General features: G+C 33.8%; 3 protein-coding genes across 6 annotated transcripts; 2 read left to right on the forward strand and 1 right to left on the reverse strand.

Moving 5' to 3' along the window:
- The first annotated feature begins 3,345 nt into the window (after positions 1-3,345).
- On the forward strand, positions 3,346-4,359 carry LOC108464013 (uncharacterized). Of its 2 annotated transcripts, none has more exons than XM_053023983.1 (2): positions 3,346-3,700; positions 3,857-4,359. In XM_053023983.1, the coding sequence occupies exons 1-2, from the start codon at positions 3,461-3,463 to the stop codon at positions 4,136-4,138; spliced, it is 522 nt and encodes a 173-aa protein (XP_052879943.1). In that variant the 5' UTR covers positions 3,346-3,460; the 3' UTR covers positions 4,139-4,359. The 2 variants fall into 2 exon arrangements, with proteins under 2 accessions (XP_052879943.1, XP_017619558.1); XM_017764069.2 differs by having other exon boundaries at positions 3,350-3,755; positions 3,876-4,359.
- A 767-nt stretch (positions 4,360-5,126) lies between these two features.
- LOC108464012 (monodehydroascorbate reductase-like) lies at positions 5,127-7,936 on the forward strand. Of its 3 annotated transcripts, XM_053023982.1 has the most exons (3): positions 5,127-5,213; positions 6,101-7,496; positions 7,603-7,936. In XM_053023982.1, the coding sequence occupies exons 2-3, from the start codon at positions 6,122-6,124 to the stop codon at positions 7,752-7,754; spliced, it is 1,527 nt and encodes a 508-aa protein (XP_052879942.1). In that variant the 5' UTR covers positions 5,127-5,213; positions 6,101-6,121; the 3' UTR covers positions 7,755-7,936. The 3 variants fall into 3 exon arrangements, with proteins under 3 accessions (XP_052879942.1, XP_017619556.1, XP_017619557.1); XM_017764067.2 differs by having other exon boundaries at positions 6,101-7,936; XM_017764068.2 differs by having other exon boundaries at positions 5,127-5,206; positions 6,101-7,936.
- A 286-nt stretch (positions 7,937-8,222) lies between these two features.
- On the reverse strand, positions 8,223-11,696 carry LOC108464011 (lysine-specific histone demethylase 1 homolog 2). The gene is made up of 3 exons (XM_017764066.2): positions 11,471-11,696; positions 9,441-11,091; positions 8,223-9,339 (listed from the first exon to the last, which is right to left on the reverse strand). The coding sequence occupies exons 2-3, from the start codon at positions 10,969-10,971 to the stop codon at positions 8,618-8,620; spliced, it is 2,253 nt and encodes a 750-aa protein (XP_017619555.1). The 5' UTR covers positions 10,972-11,091; positions 11,471-11,696; the 3' UTR covers positions 8,223-8,617.
- Positions 11,697-22,496: the final 10,800 nt, after the last annotated feature.

Below are 22,496 nucleotides of genomic sequence, written 5' to 3' on the forward strand. Positions count from 1 at the left end.
TCCTTTCCATTTGTCAGCTTCTTCTTTCTTTTTGACAATAAGTTTCCATCATGGTCAGAATAGGTTTACCTCTTGCTTCCAGTATCATCTGTCCATAAACCACATAAATGATTAGTGAATTGCTAATGATAAGTAAGAAACATAAAACATAGGGATTTACCTTGTTAAATGATTCAGATAGATTATTCACCAACATGTCAAAATGGCTCCTAATTGAGAAGTGAAACCTTGACCAGTGAGCAGGGTTTTTCTTCTTCAACCAGTCATAAGCATGGTGATTGGTTTTTCTCAGTTCATCCATGGCATTATCGAACTCTCTTGTAGTGCTTGCTCTTGCAGCTTTCCAAAGAAAATCTTTCAGCTCCTTTGTTTGGAAACCAGCATTCTTGATATTAGAATGTAGGTGTCTAACACAGTGCCTTGTTTCTGCATTAGGAAACAACATACATATTGCTTCCAAAAGTCCCTACAATTTGGAAAAAAATAATTTAATTCTTTGACAAACCTTAAATAGAAACAACATAAAAATATATATATAAATAGAGTTTTACCTTTTGTTTGTCAGACATGAAAGATATGTGGTACGAGCTCACAATTTCCAAGTCCATTGCAAGCAACTCCAAGAACCAAAGCCATGATGCTTGGTTTTCACTTTCGACAGCAGCATATGCAAGTGGATAGATGCCATTATTTGTATCTATCCCAACAGCTGCAAGCAAGTAGCCACCATAGTAGCCCTTTAAGAAACATCCATCTAAACCTACTATCCTCCTACAACCAGCCCTATAGCCATCTTTGCATACCTGCAAACAGACATACATCCTTTGAAACAATCTGTTATCCAAATAACAGATTGTTGTTGTTCCCTCATTTTGGGTCCTAACCTCCAATAAGTACTCATAAATCTTCTCATATTGAGCCTTATGAGCTCCTTCAATTAATTCCAATGCCCTAAGTTTAGCCCTCCTATATTTGGTTAGTGAGACCAAGCAACAAAAATCTCTTTTGACATCTTGCTGTAATGATTTCAAAGAATAATCAAAATCGGCAATGAATTTTTCTTTATACTGTTCACCTATCCAAGCTGAGGTTACATTCCTATTTTTATAGACTTTAGAACAAGTATGGTTAGGGTTTGAACTCCTAATTTTCCAAGTTTGGTCAGTAGGGTCATTAGGGTTTAGCCTAGAAGCCCATATGAACCAAGAACATTTTTCATTGCAGACTGCCTTTAACCTTCTTAAATCATTTTTGGGAAACTTAATAAAATAACTATTCAACCTACCATACTGCTTGGTAGCTTCTTTTAGACTGTGTTTAGACTTAAATAACATTCCAACCTCAAGTCTAGGATTACTCATGTCATTCTCTAGGTTGAACTCAGGCCAATTTTGGCCATCTGAGTCAGATCCATGTGCACTATCTAACCTCCCAGAATCATCACTATCACACAGTTCATCTACTCCTATACCATCCATGTTTAAACCATCTAAAGTAACTCTTTCAGATGCATCACTATCACTACCAGACACTTCACTACCAGACATATCACTACCAGACACGTTTTCTTCATTCTCATTAAAATTGTCATCAGTTAAACCTGCCAAACAAAGTACTCATCAATAAAGGCAGACAACATAGGCAAACAGTTTAACCATTTTTGTCAAACAATAACCAATACAAAATACCGAATAATTTAATACAAACACTTCTGTCATGCCCATGGCAGACAACAACCAATATAAAAAATAATTTAATCAAACACAACCATTTTTCTCATGCACATGGCAGACAAAAATAGGCAATAACCAGTACAATAAAGAAGGTAAATAACAATAGGAGCCTGGATACAAACAATGACAGATATACACAATAAACATCAGTTTAATAATGTATAATTTAATGGCAGATACAAACAATGGCAGATATACACAATAAACATCAATTTGATAATGACATTCATACAATGACAGATACAAACAATGGCAGATATACACAATAAAGATCAGTTTGATAATGGTATTCATACAATGACAGATACAAACAATGGCAGATACACACAATAAAGATCAGTTTGATAATGACATTCATACAATGGCAGATACAAACACATCAAAATCAAAATCGAAATAACCTTAAACAATGGCAGACACAATACAGTACACATTATATGTCATAAACTTTAAAAACCAAACCCTAATCTGTCATGCAAATTAATAACAAATAAAATCAAAATCGAAATAACCCTAAATCGAAATCAAAATCAAATTCTAATCCTAGATTGAGATCGAAATCGAAATCGAAATCAAAATCAAAATCAGAATCAGTGAGTGTTTCAAAATTGTAATCAAAATCGAAATAGAAATCGAAAGCAAAATCAAAATCGAAATTAAATTTGAAATCGAAATATCCCTAATTAACCCTAAATCGAAATAACAGCATTGAAATCCAAAAAATTTAAAACTAAATGCAAGAACTTACCCGTTAAAGTGGATGTAACAGCACTGGTAGCTTCCCTTCTACTGCCCATTGTCTCTGACAATCAAAAACTTCCGGTTCATCTTATTTTCTCCCTAAACAAAATAAACCACCATAAACCCTAAAACTTATACCCTGTTAATCGATTATTGAACCGATTTCTAACCCCAAATCAATTCCCAATTCAGTTTAAAACCTAAAAAACCCTAAATCCCGATCAAAATTTCCCAAATAGATTTTCGTCCCCCCCCAACCCCCCTAAAGCTAATCTGTTTCTAACCCTAAAACATAACCCATTAACCCTTCAATTTTTTTTCCCTAAACCCGTCCCAAACCTGTCAGCCGTCGCCAACATGGCAAGTTAACTTGCCACATCAGCGGTTAACTTGCCACGTCAACAATCCCGTTAATATGTGATGTATGGAATATATGACAAAGGTGGAATGTTGGAGTATTTCTATTGATCGGTCATGTCATATAGGCCCGAGTCGGACATCCAATTGCTTCGATTTGAAGTATCCGGAATATGTCTATATTAATATTATATTAAATATATATAGATTATATTAAAAAGATGGACAATCAAACCTATTTATTTCTCGATTCAATAGAAGAAAAAAAGAAAAGAGGTGAATAGGGTCCCAAATAACGAGAGATATGTAAAAAGAAGGCCCGATTACGCCCATTCCTAATCCTACCCTAACGGTAACTGTTAGTTAGTGACTGATTTGTCGCTTTTTTATAACGTTAGTGACCGTTTTGTTATTTTTTGAAAGTTAAGTGACTGAAATGAAACCTAGGTGACTGTTTTGTCATTTACCCCAAAGTTTAGTGACTGTTGGTGTAATTTGCCCAAAAAATAATGGAAGACAAGTCACCTAATCGTCCGTTTTCGTGTTCCTCTCGAATCTATTACTGCAGCACAAGAGAAAGGAAAGCGAAAGTACCAAAAAAAAAAAAAAAAAAAAGAAAGAAAAAGAAAATGGGGATATGGGACTTGATTTCATGGTCAACCGACTCAGTGAAGGGCTTTTGGCAGAGCTCTTGCGATCATGGTTCCACAGTGATCACAAAGGGAAAGGAAGTATCAGTTGATGCACTGCAAAAGGTGAACCATCATGGTTCCGCAGCCATCAGCAAGGGCAAGGAGGTGTTGTGTACTGCACGGGAAAAGGTGAACCATCACCTGTCTGACCCTGAAACTCGGTCAAAGATCTCCAAGGTAGCTACCGATATTGCCAAGAATGCTACCGTTGAGGGCCTTAAAACCATCCCTGGTATTCATTATTGGGTTGTTTATTTCTAATGTTTGCAGCTAATAGATTGTTGATCAATTTGCATTTGCTAGAGCTTAGCCCATGGTTTAAGGGTATTTTAGCATTTAACTATGTTTGCAGGTGCATATCCAACATACAAAATTGTATCAAAGTCGATAAGTGATGATGATCAGAAGTTCAAAAGTGAGAACAAGTCCAAGAAACAGGAAGAAGCTTTGAAGGCATTGCAAGCTACAGTAAGCAAACTGGAGAAAGAAGTCGATGTTCTGCGCGAGCAAGCAGCGAGACAAGCTGTAAAGACAAAGCCTCGAAACAGAGTTCAAGCTTCTGAGAAACCAGAAGATGAGATGCAATTCCATTGGTTCATCCTTGACCATTTCTAGAGGATGAAGGAAGAATGTCAAGTATAATCTGTACTTCATTGATCATTTTGTGTGAAAATGTTCTTGTTTCCAACCTTTTTGTTCAAATTACAAGATATGTTTTATGCTGTATGAACTATGTCAAGGATGACAATGATTGTGAATGTATCGTTCAAGTTTAGGCACAAAAAGAAAAAGTGTTTCAAGTTCAGAGTTTAATCTTACAGGATACATTAAAGTAACTTTCACAGATTCCTGTTCTTTTTTACCAAATACTATCACGTTCTTCAATGTTTGAGTTGAGCTTTCTTTTCTAGATCGCGTTAGCAAAGTCCAAACAATCGTCACAAGTCAACTAATTTCCCAAACTTGAAAATTGACAGTTTCGATCAATGAAATTTAATAAAATTCACCCCATTGTGCATATATCAAAAGGCATTTCACTTCTAAGAACTGTTGGACTGCATTTATCTGCTAGCAATTTTAGCAATTTGCAGCATAATATGTTTGTTTTTACTGTGATATTTTCATGACTAGTTTCCCTCTTCGAGGTAGCGCAAAATTTGCTGAATGCTAGCTCTTGTGGGTGCTTGCTTGAACAGATAGAGTATAATTGCATGAACCAGTATGTTACAACCTATGCTTGGGCTCTTCCTTTTTAATGACCCATATGTTTAAGTAATAGATCTTCCAAGGACCTTTAAATACATGGAAATCTTTGAAAAAGTAAACGCATCTGTATCCAACACTCACCCGAATGGCATAAGTTCCAAATGCTTTTGACTGCTGAACGTATGGTTTCATTTTTGTTAAGAAGCATGATGATTATCCACCAACAGTTTCCAAACCTAATTGATCCTTTTGGTTTCTCTAGTTGCAATTCATGTATATTGCATCTGATACTTTGCCTCAATGAATTCTGATATGCTACATTCTTAGCTTTTCTTGCAAAAGAAGAAAAGCTTATAGCAGGAATCTTCATATAAGCTTTTAGCAGGAATCTTCATATATCTTTGCACTTCTCTCATTTCGACTTGTTTTTGTTTCCTGGTGTTTTCCTCTACAAACAATTTGGAGCATTAGCCAAAGGTAACAGGTACTTACAATTCTTCTAGATTTTTTCTTATAGGTCTACGCTAGGAAATGAAATGAACATAATTATCAGTATCTTTACAACTGCTTTTAGTAGCATATGTGAAGATGTCTATTTCATGAGAAGCTGGACTCGAAGGCGATTATGTTTTAACTTCTTTTTCCAAGTGTTTTTTTTCTTTCTTTTTATGTATTTGAAGAATCATGTCTATGTCAAATATTTGTTGAACGTAATTCCCATACAGGTACTTTAAAGAAAACGAAATGTTTGGGTAATATAACTTGGTTATCCTCTTTCTCCAATCAAATGAAAATGAAATTGCAATATTTTTATTCAATGATATGCTAGACTTGGAATGAATTCGATTAGAATGCCACAGCATTTAACTACTACTACTACTACTACAGCAATTAGTAAGGATTTTTTTTCTATTCTTTTCTTTTCAGCAAAATTTATGTTATACGTGTATGTATATATGCATGTTTGTATATACTATGTTGCTTCAGTTTTTCACTTATCTTGAAGTACCAATCTCCGACATTCATCTTCGATGCATGTCAAGATATGAGTATAAACCTCCAAGTACCATCCAAATACATGAAAAGATAATTTAGAAATAAATGAACATAGACCTATTCGCGTATCTGACACTCACACCTGTATAGAGGAATGTATGCATTGGTGCAGACAGATATGAATGTAACACTCGTCTGTTCGTTATCAAAATCTTTTAAATATAATTATCTATGTATGTTCAACTTAGAGCCATATTCATAAACTTTGAATATTAAGGAAAAACCTAGCATAGATTTGGTTAATTTTAGTACATTTTCGATCTTTTTAGTTTTGAGCTACTTTCTGAGCTACGATTTACTTTCTGTTGGATTCAGGTATTTACCAGATACTTGCCAATGGCTTCTTCGTTCAATTTGGTTATTGGAAGTGCAAAGTTTATATTTGCCCCCATTGAAAGATGTTTGAACTGTAAAAGAAATTTCGATGAAAATATGAAGATTCTGCAAAAACTGTTGAAAGAGCTGAACACCGTTAAGGAAGTTATTGAACTAAGACTAAGTGCAGAGAGTCATGGTGGGACAATGCAAACAGAAGAAGTGAAGAACTGGTTGGATGATGTTCAGAGGATCAAAACTGAAATCGAAATCATTGAACATAAGACCAAAGAAAAGAAGTTCCTTTCACGGGCGTTTCTTGGAAAAACTGTTGAGGAAAAGGTCTTCGAACTCAAGGCATTTCTAAGGAAAGGCAAAGCATTTCTTGGCATGGTTAAGTCCTTCAAGTACATAATTGTTGGTGGGGGAGTTGCAGCTGGGTATGCAGCTAGGGAGTTCGATAGGCAAGGCCTTAAACCAGGGCAGTTGGCAATTATTTCAAAAGAGTCAGTGGCTCCTTATGAACGTCCTACTTTGAGCAAGGGATATCTGAATCCGAATCCAAAGGCAGCTGCTAGACTGCCTGAATTCCATGTCTGTGTGGGAAGTGGAGGTGACAGATTACTTCCTGATTGGTACAAAGAAAAAGGAATCCAATTGATCCTTGGAACCGAAATAGTTAAAGTAAATCTTGCTTTGAAGACTCTAGTAAGTGCTGCTGGAGAAATTTTTAAGTTTCAGACATTGATAATTGCAACAGGTTCCACTGTAATAAGGTTGACAGATTTCAAGGTCGAAGGAGCTGATGCCAAGAACATCTTCTATCTGAGAGAACTCGAAGATGCTGATAAGCTTGTTGAATCTATTAAAATGAAGAAACATGGAAAAGCTGTTATTATCGGAGGAGGATACATCGGTCTTGAAGTTGCAGCAGCCATGAGAATCAATGATTTCGATGTCACCATGGTTTACCCCGACCCTTGGTGCATGCCTAGGCTTTTCACCCCAACCATCGCTGCATTCTATGAAAGTTACTATGAAAATAAAGGGATCAAAATCATCAAAGGAACAGTGTCAATTGGCTTCAATGCTAATGCAAATGGGGAAGTTAAGGGAGTAAAACTCAAGGATGGCAGGGTGCTTGAAGCCGACATTGTTGTCGTCGGTGTTGGGGCGAGACCGCTGACAGCATTATTCAAAGGACAGCTTGAAGAAGACAGAGGTGGAATTAAAACTGATGGATTCTTCAAAACAAGCATGCCTGGCGTATATGCAGTAGGAGACGTGGCCTCTTTCCCTATTAAATTATACAATGAAACGAGGAGAGTCGAACATGTTGACCATGCCCGGAAATCGGCCGAGCACGCTGTGAAGGCTATCAAAGCAAATGAAACAGGTAAAGAACTTGAAGAATATGATTATCTTCCATACTTCTACTCTCGAATCTTCGAACTTTCATGGCAGTTCTATGGAGACAATGTTGGCGAAAGTTTGTTTTTCAGAGACATCAATCCATTATCACCGAAGCCGAAATTTGGGTCTTATTGGATCAAAGACGGAAAGGTTGTTGGAGCTTTCCTTGAAGGTGGGACACCTGAAGAAAACAAGGCTATTGCAAAGGTTTCAAGACTCAATCCTCCAGTTGAGAACTTAGATCAACTTAAAAAGGAGGGGCTTTCATTTGCCAGCAAGTTTTAAAATGTTTATGAATCACTTTAATGGGACAAAATTCAAAGATTGTCATTGTAAATTGACCTATATACAGTTCATGGCTTGTATTTACATTTGCTTGTTTAATATTTGTGTTATTGATTGATTGCTTCAATGTTTCCATAAGTCGGTTTCAATTCAACTTTATTTGTGTTATATATTCCACTCTTTTCTATGCCCGTACTTAACAGAAGAATAGACCTCGCACTCGGTGCATATTTTTTGGTCTTCATGCTCTTCAATACATTCAATATATAAAAGGAAAACTTGATGTATTTTTCGTTCATATGACATATACATGCACACATATGGCTCCTGGAATATATACGATGCATCAATAAGCCATTTCAATGGAGCTTGACACGGAAAAAGTGCATAAAATCAATATCTTCAGTGATTTGAATCATGTGGATACACCAACGATTGAAGATTTTACTATATGCAATATACAGGATACAACAGTACTAAGTTTTTAATATGGAGTCTGGTTATGGAAATACAATGACATTCAATCACAACTTAAAACTACTACACCTACATAATGGACCAATGGATCCTTCAATTAGCAACCAATTTGGCCAACTGATCTACGTTCTTTGGCTAAGAAAGAATTTACTACATTTAGTAACTCTGACAAAGCCATTACTCTAGACGTCAATGGAAGAACAACCTACCTAATTAGTTCTATGTACATGCACCAGAGAAGACATTCTATTTTTTCCACTCATGGAGCAGTACTACGCATCAATAGGTTTCATTTTAACAAAGAGTACACAAAACTTTAATGCAATGACACTGATAGCTCATCTAAACTGTATTTAGCAGTGGTGCAGATATACGGTACCTGCTCCTACCTTTTCTTGCACTAGATATGCTAGTAACCAAGGAGTTATATGTGATTCCAAGAGCATTAGCTCCCATAAGCTTTAATCCAATATTATTTATCAAATAAACCAACTTACTTTCATCTTCTCCAGTTACCATCTGTAGCTCATGTGCCTGTTCACGGGACAATGCTGTGTACAGCTGCAATGATTGATTCGATTGGGGGTCACAGCTTTTTTCCAGCACCTTCCTCGTATCTTCTGTGCAATTATCAAAAGTAATTCTCAAAAGCCCCAATGATTTAGGGTCCTCTGTTAATGGATTGAACACAAAAGAGAACTTCCCAAATACTAGATCAGGCCTCTTGAACAGATCACCCAATTGATCACTGCTTGGTCCAACATTCCGCTGCACAGACCTCCTAAAGTAGTTTTGGCGACCTCTTGTGGCACGGAGAATACGCGAAGCTTCCCTTAACCCACTCAAATAGGCACCATGCATGGTGGCTGGATATTGCCGAGTTGTGGCTTCACCAGCAAAAAACAACCTATTGCCTATACTTTCTGCAAGTATATCATAATCCCTGCCGGATGACTGTACCCTAACATGAGAGTATGAACCATATGAAAAGGGATCATTTCCCCATCTTGTACAAATTGTCTGTATAGGGTCGGGTACATCTACACCTTTTGGACCATATATACCTGCAAGGAAAATCAATAGATCACAAGGCTGCTTTCCCAATATAGAGACAGAAAATACCAGAGCATAATCATTAAAAACGAGGCTAAATAATATATAGCACCTCTAAGTTTGCTTAGAACACGATGGAGCAAGAGTGAAGGATCTGTGCGCTCAAATGTTTGTGCAGCTTTACCAGCCACCAGCGCAATCAACACTGGACCCCCGGAAACAGTGTGGTAGCTGTAGAATAAAAAGAACTCCCCACGGTTATCACTGGTATCATTGAGACATCCAAATGTGTCCAACTCTTCTCCCCAAAAAACATGAGAGAAAATCATGGCAACTTTATTCAGGAGCCCAAAACCTAGTCTGTCAATTGCAGCTAGCTTTCTTTGAGGTAACTCTGGCTCAAATCTAATGGTCCTTCTCTTCAAGACTCCAAGAGGCACAGTACAAAGAACCATATCTGCTTGGAATGCTTGCTTACCGGTAACAACCTCAACTCCTTCAACACCATATCTAATAGCATCAACTGTTTTCCCATAGATTATGGGAACTCCATCACATAATGCTTTTATCAATCTCCAGTTCCCTCCAGCAAGAAAACAATGGTCTCCACCCATCTCATAAGGATCATCCTGGTCCCAGTAGGCAGCCGACAAGTCAGAAAGACATCCTGCATTTGCATATTCCAAATTAGCAAGATGCCATTCCAAAAGTTGTCTCTCCTCTGGGCTTCTAGCCACACCATACAACTGTCTTAGCTTTTCCAGAACTGATCCAAGAGAAATATAATTAGCAAATCCACCCATTATTTTTCTCAGTTCATTGACTTTGTCAAGCAACTTGTTAAAGATCATTTCAGTCTTGGAATCGATTACCTTATTGACAGGCACCCCATCAGGTTTATATAAAGGGCAATTATCTCGGACCTTATGAAGTGGAATAGAAAGTTGCCGGGCCAGAACTCCAAGAGGATTGGCATGGATGCCGGTGATTACACTACCACCAAGATCCACAGCACCACGCTTATCCTTCTTACCCATCAGTTGAGTATAAACTCTTCCCCCAGGTCGATTCCTCCCTTCTATAACAACAACCTTGAAACCAAAAGATATAAGTTGCCTTGCTGCTGCCAAGCCAGCAAGTCCAGCTCCAACTATTATCACAGAACCCTCAGTTGCCTCCGCTGGGATGTAAGAGGAAAAGGATGGTGAAACTCCAAAATTAATATACCCATTATACAGAAGAAAATCATAAGCAGCAGACAACAGATGTTCATATTCATTACTCACGGTTTCTCTTATATGTCCTTTAGATAACCATATCCGTACATTACTCCTCCATCGAGAGAGGATATGATTCCTGAGAACAATATAATCATTCTGCTCTTTTCCACCTATATCTCTTACCACTCCTGCTTTAATTTCATCCTCAATCAGTGCATCAATAGGGAAACCCAAAGATAATGCTATCATTGCTTCAGTTTCAGTCTCTTTCTCCAACTCCTCCTTTGTTCTAATCTTCCTAAACGAACCACCTATATGCTTCTCTATGAACTCATCCATTAAATTCTCATCATAATTCTTCACTGCGGATTTCTTCCTCAACGACCTCTTTGAAACCAACCCTTCTGAAACTGGCGTCTCCATGTCACTTTTTCTTAACAAAACCAACTCCTCAAAATCCTTCAAAATGTATGAAAGCTACCAGTCCAATCAAAACCAACATTCATTTCATACAAAATCTGACATGAAGGCATTTCTTTGTCCCTACAATTCCAAAGAACTCAATGAATTTCTCAACTCAAAAACTAATGGGCATTTGGTCTTTCCACGATTTTATGAAAAAAAAAAAAAACACATCAAGAACTGAATCTACCAGTATTTTAACCAAAACTTCTCTATTTTCTGACAAACTTGAAATTACAAAAAAGAAAACCAAAAAATATTGAAGCCCTAACAACAAAAACCCATTTCTTTTCTTATAGTCTACTACTACTACAACAACAAAAAAAGAAGAAAAAGAAGAAGAAAACAACCACTTCGAAATTAGAGCTTTGAACACTCAATTTGGTTCATAAAAACCAATAAAAAATAAACAACGAAATGGATGCAAGAAAATCTTGAGCAGGAAGAGTGGGTGACTCACCTTTACAGGAGGCCGAGTTGAGTGGCGAATTCGGGGAAATTTAGACAGCTAGTGGGAGTTTAATTAGGGTTTTTTTTTTTTTTTCCATTTGGTGAAAACCTCGAGAAATGTGAAAAATAATTTAGAAATTTGGATTGGAGGGAATTGGGAACGAGGAGGTTGGTTTGGGTCTTAATGGGCCGAAATCGGTCAGAAATGGCTCACCAATACATGGCTTAGAAAACTCATTCCATTCATATTAGCCTGGTAAAGCTGGGTGAGACAGATGCTATTTCATTATTGTTTCACAATTCACACTAGGGATGATAAAATCCAAAATCTTCCATGAATTTTGAATTTATCTGCTCTAATTAAAGTGGAATTGTTTTGGTTGGTGAATTTTTTTTAGAATGATTACGGTAATTGTTTATATTTATATTGTCTTAATCTGTTTCACTATATAAAATTAGAATTGTATTCTTTGTTATAAAATAAATAGAGTTGAAAAGAATAAAGAACAAAGAAAATATAAAAGTAATAGGGAATGTACTTTATTGATCAAAAGAGATGATTACAATACTTCATTAGACTCTCTATTTATAGGCATAAGAAGTATAAAAGAACTAGAGATCTAATCCTAATAACTATTAGAATGTAAAGTACATTAAAACTTTATATTGATCATGATGGCATCCACTTAATAAGATATTCATAACACTCCTCCTTGAATGTCCATTGGTACATAATGTGCCTCATTAAAACCTTATTAGGAAAAACCCTATGGAATAAAAACCTAATGAAGGAAAAAGAGTACACAATCTATAATTCGCATAATATGCTGTCTCATTAAAAATCTTACAAGAAAAACCCAATGGGACAAAACCTCGATTAAGGGAAAAAGAGTGCAACGCGTATTTACTCACCCTTATGAAAACATCATATATTTTCTCATATTCTACGTATTCAATCTTGAATACTAGTTTTTCAAATGACTATTTGAATATATTTGTTAAGCATTTATATTACCATTCTTTTAAAAGTTATGAGTGAGGGAAATTTGGGGAAATATATTTTGATCTCTTCAAGAGATTCAACAATAGTCATTACAAATTTTAATTATGATTCTTTTATAAAAACACAAATAGTTATTCTGGATAATTTTATAATCCTCCTTCTACTACTATTCACTAAGTCAAATTTACCACATATGTTCAAATTATTTCAATTCATATAAATGAACAATTTCTAAAGAATTTCAATATGCTTCTAGCATCTTAAATCCTTCAAGGATTTTAATATAAACTTTATTATATAGTGATTCATAAAAGGTTGTAACAATAACCATTAGGCGTAAGTTAAATCTTTTATGAATTGTCAATTTAATAATATATCTAAAAGTTATTGCATTCACCACAAAAGAATATTATATCTTTTCATAATCAATGCCAGTACTTAGTGAAAAACTTCCTATTTTTATTTTACTTTTGTAAAACTATTTCATTTGCACCCTTACTAGCTTTATACCTTTAGATATTTTCCGGTCCAAAAACTCCACGAATTTAATTGAACTTGAGTTGTGTCTTTCTATTTTGATCAATTAATTCCATATCTATATTTCTCAATAGATTTATTTAATATCTTCCTTTTCTTTCATTATTTCAATAATAATATTGCATGCAAAATCATTGTCGACCACTTTTATTATTCGGTTCCACGTTTTCTTGAATTGATATAACTTATCGAAATATCTTATTTTCATTAAAATTTAGTTTCAGGTACCTGAATCTCTTCTGAAGTTTTCATTATTAGTTATGTCTTGAGTTTCTTTTAAAGCATCCGCTTCCAGTATATGATCATCTAGAGGGTTTTTTACTAAAGAAGTACAAAAAAATAAAAAAAAATTCCAAAATAATACAACATAAAAAGTAATTATGGAAATGGTATATTCAGGGTGGTCACGCCACTGTGAGAGGGGGCACCACCCTAATTCTGACATGAAACAGTAAAAAAAAAAAAGAAACAGTAGAAAGAAAAAAAGAAACAGTAGAAGGATGCTGAAAAAAAAAGCTGAAGTAGACTAGTCATGGGCCTGCCACAGGCGGCACCGATGGTGCCACTACCATCGGCGGCACCGTGACATGATCGGTCATGCACAAGGGTTTTGTCTTCTTCTCTGTTTGGGACCATATATTATGGTCCCCTAACTCATTTCGGGAAGAAAGGAGAGAAAAGAAAGAAGAGAAGAAGAAAAGAAGAGAAGAAGAAAAAAGAGCAAGCAGACGGTGAGGGAAGGGAAGAAAAAAGAAAGAGAAAAAGAGAAGGTGAAGAAGAGGGAGGGAAGGAAAAAGAAGGAAAAAAAAGAGGTAATTTTTTTAAGTAAATAATTTATTTCTTTTAGACACTTTTATTATTGTCGATTTGATTTTGATTTAATTTAGATTTAATTTATAAATTTATTTGTTTGCAAGGTTTTTTGATTAAAAGAGATATTAAGGTATGTTTGTATTTATTTTATATTTTCATTCATTCTTAATTTATTTTTAATTTTATTTAAGTAAAAAAGCTTATGTATTTTATGTGTAAAGAACGTTTTATTCTTATTATTTTATGCAATTTATTTGTTAAGGGTCTTTCAAGTTGATTAGATATATTATTTTTATAAAATTTCTTTGGCATGTTATATTCGATTATTTTATTTTTTTATTTTTTATGTGATGTGAAGAAAATATGAAAAAATAAAATATGAAAAAATAAAATCTGAAAAGAAATAAACTATGAAAAAGTAAAATAAAATACAAAAATAGTATAAAATAATATAAAATAAATTACAAAAATAATATATTTTAAAAAATAAAATCCGAGAATTTTAGAAATACAAACAAAGTGACAAAATCAAGGTTATTTAAAAACACTAAAATAATATATTTGAAACATTATGTACTAAAATAAGATAAAAAATAAAATACGAAAATAGTATATTTTAAAAATAAAATTGAATATTTTAGAAATACAAACAAAGTGACAAAATCAGGTTTATTTAAAAACACTAAAATATTACATTTGAAACATTATGTACTAAAATAAGATAAAAAATAAAATACAAAAATATTATATTCTAAAAATAAAATCCGAATATTTTAGAAATAGAAACAAAAGGACAAAATCAGGGTTATTTAAAAAAATTAAAATAATACATTTGAAACATTATGTACTAAAATAAGATAAAAAATAAAATACGAAAATAGTATATTTTAAAAAATAGAATCTGAATATTTTAGAAATACAAACAAAGTGACAAAATCGAGTTATTTAAAAACACTAAAATAGTACATTTGAAACATTATGTACTAAAATAAGATAAAAATAAAATACGAAAATAGTATATTTTAAAAATAAAATCCGAATATTTTAGAAATACAAACAAAGGGACAAAATCTGAATTATTTAAAAACACTAAAATAATACATTTGAAACATTATGTACTAAAATAAGATAAAAATAAAATACAAAAATAGTATATTTTAAAAATAAAATCCGAATATTTTAGAAATATAAACAAAGGACAAAATCAGGGTTATTTAAAAATACTAAAATAATATATTTGAAACATTATGTACTAAAATAAGATAAAAAAATAAAATACGAAAATAGTATATTTTAAAAATAGAATCCGAATATTTTAAAAATTTTAGAAATACGAAATTTTTTATTTCCCAATGAATTTAATTAAAATATTTTACTTATTAAATAAAAATATTATCTGAAATTATTTTATTTCCCAATAAATTAAATTAAAATATATTGAACTACATGCCGGTGTATTAAATATATTATATTTTAAACCAAAATATCTTACTTATTATATATTTTAAGTTATAATAAAATATTTGTATTTGAGTTGGATATATTTATTTTTTAATGTAGTATAGCAAAAAAATATCTTTGTTGAAAAAAGCTGTTTCCTATTTTTTGTAATTAAAAGTAATATATAAAATTTAGTTATTCTAATAAATATTTAAAATCCATCAAACATTAAAATTAATAATCTAAATTTATTTTGAAATTGCGAGCATCATAATAGCTTCATTGATCAAGAAAGATGTTCCTCACATATGTGACATAGTTAATAATATGGTAAAATATTGTTTTTTGTTAATCACAGGTTCCATTTAAAAAAGATCTACGTAATTTAAGGAAATAAATTATGTTATTATAACTATTTTCTGTATTTAACACATCGGGACTCGTCTTTGCGTATTAAGAAATTTGGGTGAATGGTTTAGGATATTCCCCAGATGCACGACTGATGCCCTACTTGAAGCTAGCTAGATTCGGGTCAGCAGCATTGACCCAAACGTTTGATTTGCGGTATGATTTAATATCCGCATTAGTCGAGCGTTGGCGACCGGAGACCCACACTTTTCATTTGCCGTGGGGAGTGCACTGTCATTCTGGAGGATGTTGCTGTCGAAGCCATCCCTTTTTCAATCTTTAATATTTTAAAGTTTAATGAAAATACGGGGGATCGACTTTTGGAAAACATAACATGGAGTTGCCGCTGATCCTTTTGTTTTGGTGCGATCGGATCACCTAAGAATTTGGTTATTTTAAGAAAACATTTTTGGTTTACTAAAACAACGATTCTGGTCTACGAAAATATGAGAAAACGGGTTCGGGAGTCGGTTGCGCATGAGGAAGGATTAGCACCCTCACTACGCCCAAAATTGGTACCAAATCGATTAAATACTGTCCTTATGTCTAAAATTAAAAATGTTTTTGAAATGGGGTTTTTTTTTAATAACATTTGAATAACCCGAGTCAGTTACTAAAAATCTTCTTGTTTCGACGTCCGAAAATTTTTAATTTGAAAATCACAAAAGGATGCTCACTATTTAGTCCAACGGAAAACCGAAACCCAGTACAGTAGGGCACGATTCCTCGAATTTCCAAACATTGATCATTGCCTCATCTTAGAAAATACGAGTGAAATTTCAAAGAGACATTCGATTATTTTGAACAAACGGGGGATTGCAACCCAGCACGATATGGCACTATTTCCCGAATTGCCAAACATCGAACATTTCTTCCGTTTTCAAGAGTTTTTAGAAAACGTGAGTGAAATTCCAAAGGGATCTTCGATCGTTTTGAACAAATGAAAAAGCGCAACCCAGTACGATAGGGCACGATTCTCGAAATTGCCAAACATCGAACATCGCATTTGTTTTAAAGGGTTTTCTTAAAAAAAACATGAATGAAAACTTAAAGGAACGTTCGATTATTTTGAACAAACGAGAAATCACAACCCAGCACGATAGGGCATGATTCCCAAATTGTCAAACACCGAGTATTGCCTTCGTTTTAAAGGATTTTTAGAAGACACGAGTGAAATTTCAAAGGGATATTTGATTATTTTGAGCAAGCGAAATTGCAACCCAACACGTTAGGGCGCGATTCGCGAATTGCCAAATATCAAACTTTGCCTTCGTTTTAAAGAATTTTTAAAAGGCACGAGTGAAATTTTGAAGGGATATTCGATTATTTTGAACAAACGCGAAATTGCAACCCAACACGTTAGGGCACTATTCCGCGAATTGCCAAATATCGAATCTCGTCTTCGTTTTAAAGAATTTTTAAATGAATACTTATAAAACTAGCTTAAAACGTATTAATCCATTTTTTGAAATGAGACGAAATTAATCATAAAGATTTGAACTTTATAAAAAAACCACATTTCGAAAACAAGGTTGAAAATGATGATATGAGGTAATAGGCGCATATTAGATACCATACTTGATGAATGAGAATATTAATTGACTAAGAAAATAAGCGATTAAATATCATTAATCTAAAAATCATAACCAAATCTCAATCACGTACGAAGAACAATTAACAAATCACTAAGACGAATACCATGCAATGATTATATATATTCATGCCATAAGATATTAAAAAAAAAAACAACAAGATACGCGCGAAGCAAATGAAATGTAGAAATCAAAATGGTATAAGATTAATAAGCTAGAGATATATATAGGTTGACAAGCTTGAATAAAAAATAGGGATATATATATAATTTTGAAATGGATATTAAAGAATGAAAATTTGAATCAAGTTGCATGTAAAATTTTTTAAACACAAATATATTTCAAAGTTGACAAACTACATGACGATTTAAATAATATGTCTAATATAAAAAAATAATGAAGACATATGGCAAAACATAATACACAAAATACGTTCATAAAACATATGTACATATAGATAGCTTTGAAAATAATCATTAGATTAATAAAAAGCTTTAAGTTAGTCTAAAAGTATATACATGCCTTTATATCAAAAGCGTTTAAATAAGGGACTATATAAAACACTAAGTAATTTAATACAAAGGAGCATCCAAAATAACAATTTTGTAATTACAAAAAAGAGGTTTCTAAAATTATTCCATAACATGCATAAAGAAAATATTTGATAACTCATGTAGCAAAAAAAGAGTGTCGTAAGTAGGAAAACCTATTCAAGTAATAGTATATTAATATACACATATATATACACATAATTTTTCTTAAAAATACATGTAAAATTACATAGAAATGATAATATGCATAGGGCTAGATTAATTTTATTATAAATTACACAATAGTTTTAAAAAAAACATGCTTAATTGTAAGGAGGACTACATGTATAAAATACATGGATTTAGTAATATATATAAAAATTAAAATGAGTATCAATAAATATGTACATATGTATGATAATAATTTAAGAGATATATTACGTTGAACTACATAATAAAATATAAGAATAAACTTAAAAAAGAAGCCATATGTATAAATAATATAAGGTTAATATATATATATGAAATAAAGAAAAATAACTTTAATATAAAGTATATATGTATATACAGTAGTGTATGTAAAAAAACGAAATCAAATCATTAAAATATATAAAGAAAAATAAGTAAACAAGGATAAAAAATATTGAATGCATCTTAAAAAATGATAATAAGCCATAAAATGAATAAATAAAGAGGAGGATTCAATTAAAAGAGAATTATAACAAGAGGGACAAAGTATAAATGGAAACAAGCGCCAAAATGACAAAGGGGTTAGCATGTAACAAGTGCGAATCTTGAGGACTAAATGAAAATAATCCAGACCCCAAACGCAACACCTTGGAGCGAACTAAAATGAAATAGTGTACAAATTTTGGGGAAAAATTAAAATAAAACACATGGATGCCAATGGGGTCTGCTGAAATTTGGTGCAAAAAGCGAGGGATTAATCGTGGAAATTTCCCATTTGACATACAAATGCACAAATTGAGTCATGGCATAGGTCAACACGTGGTCCCCACCCTTAAACACCACCGTTTCTATTTATTTCAAAATGGCAGGAAATTGAATGGCAATTGGCCATTTCTTCAAGCCACAATTAAGGCAGAAAACCTAATACCCCATACTTTCCCCTCATTTGGCCGATTCTCTCCCCCCCTCAAACACTAAGCTACACATTCAAGCATGGGGAATGATCTTTCAGCCTTCAAATCTCTTCTTGGCTTCGATTCAAACAAAGCAAAAAGGAGATTTATGGCATATTTTCCAGGTAAGAACTTCTTTCTTCTCTTTTTATTTACTTTCAAACATTAAAACTATGAACCCAAAAGAATGAAAAACAAAAAAAAAAGTACACGGAGATTTAAATCGAAAATCACCTTCCAAAAAAATTACTTTTGAACTCTCTATTCAATATGAGTATGTAGTATCGCCCTCCCTCTTACAATGAAAATAAGGCTTTTATATAGCCGAAAATAAAAAGAAAAATACAAAGAATTTCATTTTTCGTTCTTTTTCTTTGCTGCTGTTTTTTTTTTTGCTTTGTTTTTGCTTGTCCTTGCTTTTGTGTTTGTCTGCTTTCTTTCTTGGTCTTGAGGTCTGCAGGGCGGTGTGGCGTCTGGCTCGTTGTCGTGGAGGCGTGGACATGGTCGTCTTTGGAGGTTCTTGCTACTAGGAAACCCTAGGTTTCGTTTAGTTGAAGTTGTTTTAGCTTTGGTTTTGTTTGGGCCACAGGTATTTTGGGCTAGGGTTTTAGCTAATGGATTTTAATTGGGTCTTGAGTTATGTATTTAATTTTAGGTTTTGGATTGTAAAATGGGTGATGGATTGTTAAATAATATTTATTGGGTTTTATTATTTATTTTTTTTGTTTTTGTGTTGTGTGGTAGGGCAAATTTTGGGCCTTACAGTTGCATTGCACTTTGAGCTCCCAATCGATGGGGATGCCGTCACGGGCGTAAGTCACGATAATGAAATTGGTTGCACTTTGTTATAACTTTGCTAGGAGCCTCGCCGGCGATCTTGATTCTACTTTTTTGGAGTTGAAATTTACATGGCTAAAAACCAATTTTCAGCATTTATCAGTTAATGCCACTGAAGAAGAGTTGATGTGCGCAGCTCGAGCGTACATTATGCATATCATAGAGGGTGTACTGATGCCCAATTCGAACAACAATAAGGTTTATCTTCAGTATTTACCTTTGTTAGCTGATTTGTGTAATGTTCGCTTGTATAGTTGGGATTCCGCAGTTCTGGCTATATTGTATCGTGAGTTTTGTTAGACGATAAAGCCTGATGCCGTAGACATGGGCGGATGCTTTATACTGTTGCAATCATGGGCTCTTTATCGGATGTCATTCTTGGCATCGGTTAGTCACCAACCATACGTATTTCCGCTAGTTAATAGGTGATAAAACTTAAATTGTTAGTAATTGACAATTTCTTTATAATGATACTATTCTAACGATAATACATTTACTTAAAATTTTTTTTCGTAGATGGAGTATTTATCCGGGTATCGGGAGGTCGTATACTGTCCCGATATATCGTCTGATGATTGAACAACATACCGGGGAAGGGGTAAGCTATTCAAATATTCGTGACATGTAATTGCTTTTTATATCTTACTCAAACCGTATTAAATTTTAACCATGGTATTAATCATACAGTTTATATGGATGCCATTTTGCAGACCAGAAATTGCGGCTATTATACCCTCGTCTGCCTACGTTGATTCTCAATTGTGGTGCACTAACGCACCAATTATCAGTTTCAATGTAGTCGAGTGGTACCACGGGGATCGAGTACTACGACAGTTTGGTTGCATCCAGTATATCCCGGATCTGCCAATATAGGTGGGGGAGGTTCACGGCATCAACAAGAGAGGGAAATATGGACAGCATTGGGGGGTCACGCACCGGAGATTTTTTGTGGTGTGGGAGAATGGATATGTCTTCTGATTTGCAACCATCGTTAGAGTACATACAGTGGTACTCTAGTATGGGGAAGCCATATTTACTTGGTGGGCAGTCGACTATAGTTCTCCAACATGTGCAGCGATCTGGGGCATACAAGTCAGTGGCCAATATAGAGCCCGATCCACAGTCAGATCCTAAGCCTGACCCAGAGGGGGAGCTCGAGGCACAGCCGGAGCCGAGTCCGAACAATCACATTCACATTCGGCTGATAGTTCTTGTCATCCGGATTTGTCGGGCAATGACTATTTCCCTGGCTCATCAAGGGGCGGATACCATTATGGGTTTGATATCTTTAGGTCACATCCACCGCAGCACAACACTTCTCCGGGCCCATATCCACTGCATTATAGCACTACCCCTGTCCCGTATCCACTGCAGTACTCCACTCCTATTGGGTTGTATCCACCGCAGCATGGCACTCCTCCCGGCTCAAGTTCATCGATGCCATTCGAGCCATATGATTTTTCTTCCATGTATCAGACACCCTCACCTGCGACTGAAGAGGATGTTGGTCGTCGCGATCACCCACAACGTGAACGTTGACCTCCGCAGAAATATACCCCTAGGACCACACCATCGAACCATCAATTTTAGGGGTTTCTTGGGTTTTGATATTAAAAAGTTTGTATTTTTTTTATATATTTAATTAGATTAATTGGAACTTTGAAAAGTGGAACAAAATTAGACCATAACGTAAATTAGATTAATTTGGCCATTTTTGAACATTAAAACACTAAAACTTGTAACAAACTTAGTCTTGTAATATAAATTGGAACAAACTTTAAATACATTACAACATTAATCTAATTGGAACTTTAATTAAATTGGAACATACTATTACCGGTATATATAGAGATTTTATGGACATATGAAATAGATGATACATATGTAGTTATATATGTAAGTTGAGCAAATGTAAACTCAACCATGACCTTGTTTGTATATGTGACTAATTCATTGATTGAGTGTAGGTAATTGGTAAAAATTACCTTGATCGATGGAATGTTTGGTTATGTGTGCTCATGAGAATTGAATTATGATTATATTAAGTTTTATTGTGTAATTGAGCATGGGGTCCATGAAATGGTGAGTTCATGATTAGTTGAAAATGATATTATGATAAATATCATTATTTGTACAAAAATAGTTTGGACAGTAGTAGTAGTCCGAATTTGAAAATTCAATAAAAAATGTAGAAATTGAATTAAAGGCTGGATAAAATATGGAATTAAAGTATTGAGTCTAGTTTCACATATAAGAAACGGTGTAAGTAAAAGAATTTCATATTATGAGATATTTGAATTCTTGTGAGATAGAGCCACAATGATTCTAGAATGCCCTATTCTGATTTCAGAAAATCATTAAAATTTTTACAAAAATAGTTATGAGTTATAATTTATCTGCTTAGAATCCTTAATGAGTCTATTTTCAAGAGAAATAGATGAGAACATTATCCAAATCCCGTACTGTAATATAATTTATTTTTAGTGAATAATGGTCGGAGCTGTAGAACAGCAAAACAGGAGTAAATTTAAAGAATAAACTGTACTAATTGGCTAAATCAAAAGTTCTGAAAATTTTATGGTAAGAAGATATGTGAGCTTAGTTTCTGGAGAAATTAGCGGATCTTAATTTGGAGCTCTGTAGCTCTAGATATAAATAAATTCGCAACCATGACTTGAGAAAACAACTTGACTGGAATTTGAACAAATAGAGGAATATTTGCAATATAATTTTT

The sequence above is a fragment of the Gossypium arboreum genome, chromosome 13, assembly GCF_025698485.1.
Source record: "Gossypium arboreum isolate Shixiya-1 chromosome 13, ASM2569848v2, whole genome shotgun sequence".
Classification (NCBI taxonomy): Eukaryota; Viridiplantae; Streptophyta; class Magnoliopsida; order Malvales; family Malvaceae; genus Gossypium; species Gossypium arboreum.

Coding starts and splice junctions, on each gene's coding strand:
- LOC108464013 (XM_017764069.2), top strand. CDS start 3,461: ATGGGGATATGGGACTTGATTTCATGGTCAACCGACTCAGTGAAGGGC. Junction 3,756..3,875: donor GGGCCTTAAAACCATCCCTG/GTATTCATTATT, acceptor CTATGTTTGCAG/GTGCATATCCAACATACAAA.
- LOC108464012 (XM_017764067.2), top strand. CDS start 6,122: ATGGCTTCTTCGTTCAATTTGGTTATTGGAAGTGCAAAGTTTATATTT.
- LOC108464011 (XM_017764066.2), bottom strand. CDS start 10,971: ATGGAGACGCCAGTTTCAGAAGGGTTGGTTTCAAAGAGGTCGTTGAGG. Junction 9,340..9,440: donor TGTTCTAAGCAAACTTAGAG/GTGCTATATATT, acceptor TTTTCCTTGCAG/GTATATATGGTCCAAAAGGT.